This window comes from Chrysochloris asiatica, unplaced genomic scaffold, assembly GCF_000296735.1.
Source record: "Chrysochloris asiatica unplaced genomic scaffold, ChrAsi1.0 scaffold00064, whole genome shotgun sequence".
NCBI classification, from domain to species: domain Eukaryota; kingdom Metazoa; phylum Chordata; class Mammalia; order Afrosoricida; family Chrysochloridae; genus Chrysochloris; species Chrysochloris asiatica.
Window position 1 is genome coordinate 6111683 of NW_006408582.1, and position 12596 is coordinate 6124278.

Consider the following 12596-nt stretch of genomic DNA (forward strand, 5'->3'; position numbering starts at 1 on the left):
TTTCTGGTAAAGTATCTATTTATGTCTTTTGCCCATTTTATCATTGGATCTGTTTTCGAGGCTGTGACCCATGAAACAGTTCTACTCTGCACACGGGCTGCCACACGTCGATATCAATGGCAACGAACAACAGTAACAATTGGAAGATCCGGGCGATTGTTCATCAGCTAGATTTGAAGTCAACAAAGTCATTGCACTAAAATGAACTTTGAGCTGTTTAAAATGGTTTTGAAAGGTCTTGTGTTTTGAAAGCAGTTTTGCTCATTCATCTACCTTAAAAAACAAGCAAATAAAAGAAAAACACAAAAAAAGCAAAAATGAGTTGTTCTGACACATAACAACCCAATAAAACAGAATCTAACTTCCTGGTAGAGTTTCCTAGGCTGTAATTTTGTATGGCACTGTAGGATAAGCAGTGGACTACTGACAGCAAGACTGGTGGTTCAAACCCACCAGTGGCTCCTCGGAAGCCCTATATAGGTTACCTATGAGGTGGAACTAACTTGATGGCACTTAATAACACCCATTTTTAAGGAAACTGACAGTCACACCTTTCTCCCACAGAACTGCTGTGAGTTTAAACTGCTGACCTTTTCAGTCAGCAGTTGAGTGCTTAACCGCTGTACCAAAAGGGCTCCCTAAAGTTTAACAAACTAGATGTGATTTCTGCCAAGCAGATCCACTAATGCTTTCCTCCTTTGTTGTATCTTAGAATTGCGCCTCACTCCCTCTTGTATGTCTCCTCTTCATCGCATAAAACAATGCTAAACAGAGCTGGCACTGAATAAATAGTGGATGAAGGGAGGAAGAAGGCAGGGATTGATAAATGGATTATATGGATAATGAGAGAACAAGGATCATTACAGAGTGTTCTGTTTTTGTTTTGTTTTGTTCTTCCTTGTACTCAAAATGTGTCGTGTATTTAATATTGGAAAAGAGGTAACTTTTCCAAGGGTGAAATTATATAGATTTATGGTTAGAGGTTAAGAGATGTCATCTTTGTAACTCTTACAGCTAAGACAGAACCCTAAATGTTAACTTTATGTATGAATTTGGCCCTAGTTTCCAGCAGGATTTATTCAAAATCTGGAATAAATTATTGTAAATACTGCTGCACATAGTAGGGCTACCTCCATCATTTGTTGGATGTGTGGGTTGACACATGATGGAAATAGAATATACAGACACAAATATTTGATGCTCTATTAAATCCTGAAGGTTATATAACATACTGTGTGCTGTGGCGCTGTAGGATGAGCACTGGGCTTCTAACCATAGGGTCAACAGTTCAAACCCACCTACTGCTTCTTGGAAACCCTATGTACGGTTGCTATGAGTCGACGGCACACAACAATAACAACATACAGTAGTGTAATTATATTCTATTTATAAGTTTATATTTAAATTATGAGAATGGAGGAAAAGGAACCATACCATGAAAAGAATAAATAATGTGCAGAACTGAGTGTATATAAGTTTCCTGTAATTTCAGATGACCTTCAGGAACCTTCAGGAAGTTCCTAATCCTATCTGAGTCTCAGTTTCCTCATTTACAAAACAAGGTAGCAATTATACTTAACTCCCTAGGTGGTTAACACACGCTCAATAAATATTAGTTGCCTTTGATTCTAAGGCTGAATTAGCATTTAAAGTAAATCCTGCTTCATGAATAGGGAAGCACTTTAGGTAAGAAGTAAATATTAAGTTGTGATTGAGAGGAAAAAGAACCAAGAAAGTTATCTTATCTCAAAACCTGAGAGAAAGTAGACATGTTAACTGAGTGAGTTTGTTTCTTTTGTAACCATTGTTGTTTTTTCAGGTGAGCTGGCATTGGAAGAACTTAACTGAGTTGGATCAACTCTGGATGCTCAAATGTTTACGGTTTAACTGGTATATCAACTTCTCTCCCACTCCCTTCGAGCAGGGTATATGGAAAAAGCACTATATTCAAATGGTGAAAGAACTTCATGTTACCAAGCCTAAGGTAAGTAAGAAGCAGACAGCCACAACAACAACAAACTTACCAAGAATAAGTGATCAGACTTGAAGTTGGGGAAGGAAGTTAATTCATAGTGAATACATTTCAAAATTCTCTCTTTCTGAGAACTTGATAGGCATTTACTAGATACTTGTGTGAGCTGGGAGCCCACTTAGTGACACTGCCGAACCATAGTTCACCCAGGAGCTTCTCCCTGTCCAGTCCCCCATCTTTCTATAACTCTGGCTCAGGCACCAAGACTCTGTGTCTAGTGTGCAGTAGCTAAGGAGCACCATAGTCACTTCCCAATTCAGATTTTTCATCATTCTATCTGGTAAGCTGAAATTTCTTTTGGTACCACTTATCTCATAAATTAGTAATTTGTAGTGGTGGTTATGTGCCATGAAATCGGTTCCAACTCATAGCGACCCTGTACAGGGTTTCTGAGGCTGTAAATCTTTACAGGAACATAAACCCTCATCGTTCTCCCACGGAACAGCTGGTAGTTTCGAACTGCTGACTTTGAGATTCACAACCCAATTCATAATTACTACACTACCAGAGCTCCTTAAATTAGTAATTGCACAAGGTCATAATGGACATATTAAAGTTCTCTTTTAAGCCAGAAACTCAGCAATGTAAAGCATTTACATTTTAATCATAAAAGTGAATAACACAAGAATAATTTTCTTAGTGACTTTCTATGCATTATAATTCATGTTTATTTATGTTCATTCTTATAGTCACCATTAATTAGGTGACTTATGGGAAATTTTTATGAGCTTTTTCTCTACAGCATGCAGAGTTCTATACACAGGCAGTTTCCACATCATTTGAATTTATGTGTAAATTCAAAATTATACAATGATATTTAAAACCACAGGGGGATTATTTTCTATGAAAAAAACTGCAGTGAATCCTTTAAAATTTGAGAATTGTTTTGTAGCATGAATAGTCAACTCCTAACTTCATTTAAATTCTGTTTTCTTAAAGCAGAATCCATTTCCATTTAACATAGTAAACCATGCATCATGAACATTGTTATAATAGCATGACAAACTAGTTTTTCTGATCTCAATAACAGGTGCTCCTTTGAGGATTTTTGTTTACAAAGAAAAATTTTAATTGCAACGATAGAAAGTTTCTTTTAAAAATTACTGTAACTTTCTACTTTTAACAGTGCTTTCTTAAGTTTAGTCTCAATTGGGGTTGAAGCTCAGGCTGCTGTGTGAAAAAGAAAAGTGATTAACCAATTTTTAAGATGAACATAAGTTTTAAATATTATATGTAAAACTGACTTTGATACTTTAATTTAAGCAACAACTTTTCCCATGAAATATTTATGTATAAATATATTTAAAATCATCAATAACTGACATAAGGATTTCTGTTTCTTTTGTTTTGTTTGGCTTTACAATTCTGTAGGAGCAATGTTGCTATATTAAACTTAAAATGTATCTGATAAAGAATTAGACCTAAATCAGAAAGACTAAGATTAATAAAGCCTGTAAGTAAGGTTAATCTAAGTAAGGCTAATGAAACCAAGTGTCAGCACTCTATATTCTTGTGTGATTAGTATAATTTCCTGTGAGTTTGCTCCAAGATTGTAGAACATAATCCACCTTCCCTCAAGTACCATCACTACCTCTTCAACCCCAATACTTTGTACCTGTAATGTGCTCCAACTGAGCTTAAAATTTTGTTATAAGTATGTGCAAACAGTAGTTTCCCCAACCTTAAAACTAGAGTTTTGGATTAGAACGATCTTTATTACTCTCTGTGAGGTTATACTAACTACTCTGGTGGTGGTGGTGGTGGTTGTGTGCCAAGTTGGTTCAGACTCATAGCGACCCTATATGTATATGGTTTCTGAGGCTGTAAATATTTAGGGGAGCAAGGGGCCTCATCATTCTCCCTCGGTAGATTCAAACTGCTGATCTTGCAGTTAGCAGCCCAGCTTGTATTCTACTATGCTACCAGAACTCCTTCCTAACTATTCTAGAAAACATAATTTCAAAAAAACTTCAGACTAGGAAAAAAAGAGTAAATTAAACCCAAAGTCAGTAGAAGAAAGAAGTAATGAAGATAAGAACTCAATTAAATTAAAAACAGATAAAAATAGACAAAATCAAGAAAACCAAAGTTGGGTCTTTGTAAACATAAAGTTTCTAGCTCTGGAAAGTGGAGACATAAGTGACTAATAACAGGAATGAAAGGACATTATCAGGGACATCATTATAGATCTACAGACATTAAAAAGATAATGAGAGTTAATTATGAACAATTTATGTCACTAAATTCAACAACCTAGATGAAATGGGCAAAATTCCTGAAAAACACAAATTACCAAAACTGACTTAATGTCAGTTACCACTCACTCTGTGTCAATTAACAAATTGAATTCACAGTTTTAAATTTCCCCACAAAACTCTAGTTCAAGAAGTTTCATTGTTGGATTCTGTCATCACATTTAAAGAAGAAATGAATGCCAGTTCTACATAATTGTTTTTTCCAGAAAATAGAGGAAGAAATACTTCTCAATTTCTTACCCTTATACCAAAGCCAGACAAAAACATTACCAACCAACCAACAAACAAAAACTACAGGTTAATATCCCCCATGAACACAGACACAAAAATCCTTTATAGTATTAGACAACTTTAAGATCTGTAAAATGTGATTTTTTTAAAAAAAGAAGGAAACAAAAAGCTTTCTTTTGTAATAATGGTGGTTGGAGTGTCTTGAAGATTTGATTTTATATAATTAAATTAGTTATATAATTTAATAAACTTAATTAAATAATATAATTAATATTATCATTTTAAATATACACATATAATGGTGATATAACTTAATGATTCAGTTGCAGATACATTTGCTAGCATGTCTTTCATTGTTTTCACTAACTTTAAGGCTGCTGGGAAGTGAAGTCCATTTGATTTATGAGCTCTGCCTGCCATTTCTAAATCTCAGTTCTCCTTTGTAGCTCAGTATAATATCTCAGGCTCTACTCTCATTTGCCAGCTCTCAGTCCAAATAAAGTTATTTATCTTGGTTAAAAAAAAAAATTAGCAATTTAAAGCTAGTAATAAAAAAAAAGAATCGGGCTAACACTCATGTGCCACAATAGTGAATAATTGCTATCAGGACTGACTGTGAGGGTTGGAAATATAAAGGTAGACGTTTTGTAACAAAAGGAGGGGAATGGTTGGGTGACTTTGCAGTCCCGGAGCAGAGGTCCATGGGACCATCAAGGAAGAAGAGTGGAGTGCAGGACCCAACCCTGAGAAACAGTGACATCAGAGATGGAGGCAGAGACGATGACCTGGAGAGATGAAGCGGCTGGGGACTCTAAACCCAGGGATGGAGAGGGGCTGTGTGCTGACGACCAGGGGGCAGGCTGCAGGCTTGCAGTGTATACAGTTTGGTTGGTTGATGATGAATGGAGGGGATTGTAACCATGGCAATGAAATGATATACAATAGAATGAATGTAAAGCTAATGTTCTCCCATGTAAATTATCACATAATTCACAATAAAACATTTAAATAAATAAAAAGAATAATACATGATAATCAAATGGGATTTATCCCAGGAAAGTAAGCTTGGTATAACATTTAAAAATCTACTGTGAAAGATATATTTATTTTTTTAAAAAGTAACTGATGAGGCTGCTTATGTACAGCCCAAAACCTCATGGGATTTGGTTCCTTGGTTTGGAAATCTAAGTCATAGTTTTATGGGGCATCATAGTCAATTGGCCTAAAAGCATGTTTAGTGCTTCTGTCTACTTTCTCATTTGTTGCATAGTGCCTGTTGTTGCAAATTTAAAAGTTTGCAAGCAACTGTTCTCCTGGAGCAGTAGAAGAAGAAGACTCAGGAATAGAAGGAAGAACAAACAAATCTATGTTGAAAGAAGTACAGCCAGAATGCTCCTTAAAAGCAAGGATGATGAGACTTTAGCTCTCATACTTTGGACTTCTTGTCAGGAGGGAACAGTCCCTAGAGAAGGACATCATGCTTGGTAAGTGGAGGGTCAGCAAAAAAGAGGACGAGCCTCACCTTCCCCTCTCTTCTTCTGCACTGCCTACAGAGGAGGCGGCCATCTCGACTGGCATCATGGCTTCCTGGTGAAGCCCAAGATTGTCAATAAGAGGACCAAGAAGTTCATCCGGCACCAATCAGATCGTTATGTCAAAATTAAGTGTAACTGGCGCAAGCCTAGAGGTATTGACAACAGGGTATGGAGAAGATATAAGGGCCAGATCTTATTGCCCAGCATTGGTTATGGGAGCAACAAGAAGACAAAACACATGCTGTCCAGTGGCTTCCACAAGTTCCTGGTCCACAAGGTCAAAGAGCTGGAGGTGCTGCTGATGTGCAACAAATCTTACTGTGCAGAGATTGCTCACAACGTCTCCTCCAAGAACCGTAAAGCTATCGTGGAAAGAGCAGCCCAGCTGGCCATCAGAGTCACCAATCCCAACGCCAGGCTGCACAGCAAAGAAAATGAACAGACAGTCTGTTTTCAAGTTTTATTTGTGCTAAATAAAACCATAAAAGTGCTGCCAAAAAAAAAAAAAAAAAGAGGGTGACTCCCAAGGAGGTGCATTGACACAGTGGAAGCAAAAATGGGCTCAAACATAACAACAATTGTGAGAATGTCATAGGACTGGGTCTCTGTGAGTGAGAACTAACTCAGTAGCACCTGTGTGATGCTATAGAATAAGCACTGGACTGCAAAACATGAGGTTGGTGGTTCAAACCTACCAGGTGCTCCTTGGAAGCCCTGTACAGGGTCACTATAAGCTGGAGTGACTCAGCAGCACTTAACAACAACAATAACATATATTTCAAGGAAATGGCTCACAGTTGTAGAGATAGTAGAGTCCCAAGTGCAGACCAGGCAAACCAAGATTGGCAGGTGTGCCTGAGAGGCAGGAATATTAAGTCAGGGCACAAAGCAGGACCTCAGCACTAGAATAGGGAGGCAGCAGGGTGACTGGCAACCAAGACCTGGGCAGGCATACTGCAGAACTGATGGTGCGGAGCACACAAACTGCAGTGACAGGGACAAATGTGCAGAGCCCTCCAGTGGGTGTCCAGTTTTTCAGGCACACTTGGTAGGCAGGCCCAGCAGGCAAATACACAGAAGAGCAGGCCACTGGCTCAGATTTAAAGAACTGGAGGTTAGAGGGCAACCCAGATGCAAAGTCCAGATCCAGCATGGAAGATATTGAGTCTTTCCTGCCTGTCCATATTGGGAGCAGTCCACACCCCCAAGGAAACATCCTTTCAATTGACTGGCTGATCAGAGCCAATAATCATAGAGTTCACTATGCCTGCTCATAGCCAATCATCATAGTGTTAATTATCAACTGCCAAACAGCTGGGAATCCAGCTCAATCAAGTTGACACAGAACCTTAGCTATCAAAGCACCTAACAAGAACAACAATAATATAGAACATGTGGCTAATTCCCTCCACAAACAACTGCTTCTTTTGCCAGGTGACCCAAGAATTAGATGGTGCCTGGCTACTATTTTTGAACATTTTGATCAAAGATTCCAAAGTAAAATCCTGATCAAAAGGGCTAATATTGGAGAACAAACAAGATGATGGGTCAGGTAGAAGTGCAGTGAGGAGCTCTGGAACAATCAAATAAGACAGATACAGCATTAGAAACAATTCAAAACCTACAGAAAGAGGTCCAAATGATTAATACTAGAATATCAGAAATGAACAATACACTGAAAGGTAGAATTGATAAGATGCAAGCCAGACTAGCATCTGGAAGACAAATATCTCAATACTACTAAGATAGAAGAGCAAGCAGAAACAAGGATTTAAAAATCGGAAGAAGACCTAAAAGTCATGTTAGACAACATGAAGAAGAATAACTTAAGAATTATTGGCATTTTGGAACAGGAAGACTCACAAGAGTCTACAGAGATGATAGTTGAAGAGCTTCTGGAAGAAAATTTCCCTAATATCCTGAAAAGCAAAAAGAAGCACCCAGGAAGCTCAACAAACCCCAGGAAGGATAGACCCTAGAAGAAAAACACCAAGACATATAATAATCAAGCTCTCCAAAATCAAAGGTAAGGACAGAATCCGGAAAGCAGCTAGGGAAAAGAGAAGTGTAACATACAAAGGCAAACAAATCAGATTAAGCTTGGATCTCTCAACAGAAACCATGTAGGCAAGAAGGCAATGGGGAGACATATGTAAAACCCTGAAAGAAAGAAAGAAAAAAAAAAAACGCCAACCAAGAATCCTCTACTCAGCAAAGCTGTCAATCAAATACGATGGTATAATCAAAACATTCCAGGATAAATAGAAGCTAAGGGATTTTTCCAAAGCCAACCCTGCTATGAAAAACATCCTAAAGGAAGTTCTGTGAACTAAGAACAAACAAGAACAGACAACAACCAGAGAATGATGTATGTGCCAGCATCACCCTGAACTCAATTGACAAATGGAAGCGTCAAGAACAGAATAAAATTATAAGAATAGATATGGGAGGTGAGTCTATGATCAAAACAATTACAATGTGAAAGAAAGTAAACACAGAGGAAGAGAGATCCAGGTGGTGAGAAGGTCAGGTAGATTACAGGATAAAATAGACTGTCTTAATGGAGGGAAGACTTAATGGAATATAAGGTAACCACAACAGTGGGGTTGGGGTAGGGGGTTTAGTTCAGGTGTTGGGAAGGGCAATACAAGAAGGGGAGGAGTTGGAAGAACAAGACTGATAGGGGAACACTGAGACAGGTTTGCATGGCCTTAGTGGGACAGAGGTAAATAGTGATGCATGCTCAACCTTGGAACAACAGGGCTCTGTGATACAGGGATCTAGGCATAGTTTGAAGAAGTGAAATAATACTAAAATGCTTAACTGTCTTTATGAATATTGGTTTCCCTTGCCTACTATTGTAAAATAGACACTTGAGTGGGATAGAAAGGAATGTTGGGAAACATAATTACAGAAAACTTGTAAGCCTGTCTTCAGCTTATAACTGATTGCAATACCTAAAAGGGGTTCTAGAACTTGCCCAGTGAAATTGGCCTCTTGGAAAGCTTTTGCAGAGTATAAGACCTTAGGTGGAATCCTGAGCCCCATCCAGAACCTTCTGAGGTAGGACATTCCCACTAGCAAGGACAAGCAGACCAGCCTAGAACAGCTAGAGCAACAGAAGATACAGCTTCAAAGAAAGATCATCAGGAAATACCCAAAACAAAAATGTCAGCATGACTGGCTACTACAAGAAAATGGAGGCTATCAAGGCAAGCAATCAAGTTCCTTTAGGACAAACTCCCCTCTAAGACTGAAACTCAAAGGGAACAACAAACAGGCATGTAAGCTTGCTGGTGACCACATTGGTCTACTGGTGAGTGGAAGAGGGAGAAAGACAGCAATGAAGTAATGGGCTGAGTTCAACCACAGTCCATTGACTCCCATTGATCTGGAGATGAGAGAGAGAAGAAGGGCTGTTTGGTCCAAAGTGTGGTGAGGCCTGGGGACACTTGAGCCCATAGACAAGGACATAGCCACAGAGGGCTAGAGCTGAAAGTGAAGCATCCAGCTGATATGAAGTGAGGGGTGATGCACAAAAACACCCAAACTTGCAGATAGTACCCATTTGACCTAGCCTCAATGGCTTTATAATCAGAACTCGACTAGAAGAAGATTACAAAAATTTAAAAAAAAATTTTTTTTGACCTATAATCATGGAGGTAGTAACTCTAAATACCAACAGAGAGGGAAGGTGTATTCACATCAAGTATCAATGCTATCCCACCTGTACACAGGGTAGATAGGGATGGGCATCTTTGACATTAGCTACCTAAAATGAGGGAGTGATAAAGGCATGAAGTGACTGGCTTACAAGGTTTCAAGAGAGAGTGTAGTTAAAGAGTATGGGGGCGAAGAAAGAGTCCCTACTGAATAATTTTCATCTTGTCTAGATGGGTCTGGTGAAAAGAGATGGGGATAAGATTCATATGATTCAATAGTGAATGATTGTTGTCATAACTAATTGCGACTGTCACAATTGTAAAGATAGAAGTTTTGTAACAAATATAGGGGAGTGGTTAATCATGCAGTCCAGAAACAGAGGACCCTAGGACCAACAAGAGAGAAGAGCAGAAGCAGAATGCAGGACCTTATCCAGAGAAGCAGCGATGCCAGAAACGGAGGCAGAGATGGGGTCATGTAGAGGGGGAACACCTGAGGAATCTAGTTTCATGGGAAGAGAGGGACTAAGCTGGTGGCCAGGAGGCAGACATGCAGAATGTACCCTTTGAAGGTGTAAATTGTTATATATGCCTGAGTGTTTGTTTGTTTGTTTTGTTTGTTTCTTTTTAAATGCTAAAGTGAATAGAGAGAAATACTGTTAACTGATGGTACATGGAGGGGATTTATAATCATTGTAATGAAACAAAATGTATGATTTGTTGAATGTAAAACTGATGATCTGCCCTGTAAACTTTCACTTAATCCACAATTTAAAAAAAAAATTTAGAACAGAATTTCAAATTCTCATGAACGCCACAGTTCCTGGAGCAATGGAGGTTGGAGAACCCCCTGAAACTATTACCCTAAGATAATCTTTAAACCTTAAACCAAAAATATCCCCTTAAGTCATCTTAAAACCCAACAATTATTCAGCTTAGTGTCTTAGTTTAGATTCTTTAGAGAAGCGAAACTTACATATGTATATATAAAGAGAGGTTTATATCAAGGAAATGGCTCACACAGTTGTAGAGGCAAGCAACTCCCAAGTCCATGGTTCAGATTTCAGGCTGAAGCCTCTGACTCACGTAGCTACAGGGCCGATGAACCAAGATCAGCAGGTCAGACAGAATTGGGTAGGTAAGATGGCAGGCTGCTAATAACTTCCAGGATTAGCAGGTAAAAGAACAGACCACTGGCTCAAATCTAAAGAGCTGGAGGTTGAGTGACAAGCCAGATGCAATATCTAGACTGAGCAGAAAGCAAACAAGCTTTGTCCAAGTAGTCAATGTATTAGAAAAAGGCCATACCTCCAAGGAAACTTCCTTTAAGTTGATTGGCTGCTGACAGCAGATCTCATCATAAGAATTGTTGTTGTTGTTGTTGTTAGGTACCATCGAGTCAGTGCTGACTCATAGCAATGCTATGCACAACGGAATGAAGTGCTGCCCAGTCCTGGGCCAACCTCACAATCGTTACCACGCTTGAGCCCATTGATGCTGCCACTTTGCCAATCCATCTCGCTGGAGGTCTTCCTCTTTTACTTGGACCCTCCACCTTTCCAAACATGATATCCTTCTCCAGCGACTGGTTCCTCCCGACAAAATATCCGAAGTATGAGAGAGGAAGTTTGACCATCCTGGCCTCCAAGGAGCACTCTGGCAGTACTTCTCCCAACACAGATCTGTTTGTTCTTTCGGCAGCCCATGGCACTTTCAATATTCTCGTCCAACACCATAACTCAAAAGCATCAATTCATCCACAGTCTTCCTTATTCACTGTCCAGCTTTCGTGTGTATATGAGGTTATTGAAAATACCTGGCTTGGGTCAGGCATACCTTAGTCCTCAAGCTGACATCTTTGCTCTTTAATACTTTAAAAAGGTCTTGTGCAGCAGATTTGCCTAATGCAAATTCCCAATAGTTTTAAACTAAATGCCTCTAGCTAAAACAAACAAATTTAGTTAAATATTAAGCTCAGAAAAATGAATGTTCATTCTAAAATAGATCTACAATGATGGTGTGGAGAGATGGAGCAGCTGGGGACTCAGGACCCAGGGAGGAAGAGGGGCTGTGTGCTGCTGATGGGGCGGGGTGTGTGTGTGTGTGTGTGTGTGTGTAAACTGTCACATACATAATTCACAATAAAACTTAAAAATAAATAAATAAAATAGATCTACATTGAATATTTAATACTGGTGGTGGTGGTTATGTGTCATGGAGTCACCAGTAATGAGGTATCAATTATATACATATAAAATATCTTCTTAATATACTACTAGGCTATGATTAAATATTTATTAAGTACTATTATGTCATTTAGGAATCGTGGTGTGGCACTGTGGGTTAATGTGCTGAACTGCAAGGTTGGTTTGAATCGCAAGGGCGGTGGTTCAAACTCACCAGCTGCTCCTTGGAAACCCTATACAGGGTCTCTCTGAGTCAGAATTGACTTGAGTGCACTTAACAATATTCCGTCATTTAAGGAGTCCTGGTAGTGTAGTGGGTTACGAATTGGACTGCTAACTGCAAGGTCAGCAATTGGACTCTACTAGCCGCTCAGAGGGAGAAAGATGAGGCTTTCTGCTCCCATAAAGATTTAAAGCCTTGGAAAGGCTTGGACCCTATGCAGGGTCACTATATGTAGGAACCAGCTTGATGGCACACAACTACCACCACCACCATTATGTCATTTAGGCATTGGGTTGCTAACCACAAAGTCAGAAGTTCAAGCCCATCAGATGCTCTGTGTGAGAAAGTTAAGCTATCTCCTCTCATAAAGATTTGTAGTCTCAGAAACCCTAGGGAGCAGTTCTATTCTGCCCTATAGGGTTGCTATGAGTCAGAATTAACTCTATGGCAGTGGATTTGGTTTTGGTTTTAT

The 12596-nt window shown here is 39.1% G+C and overlaps 1 protein-coding gene across 1 annotated transcript in view; it reads left to right on the top strand.

Moving 5' to 3' along the window:
• Positions 1–12596, top strand: part of FBXO16 (F-box protein 16) — a 101946-nt gene that overhangs the window by 44761 nt on the left and 44589 nt on the right. Inside the window, exon 4 of the mRNA XM_006864431.1 lies at positions 1820–1984. Within this exon, the coding sequence (XP_006864493.1) occupies positions 1820–1984 (165 nt within the window). The remainder of the gene's footprint in view (positions 1–1819; positions 1985–12596) is intronic.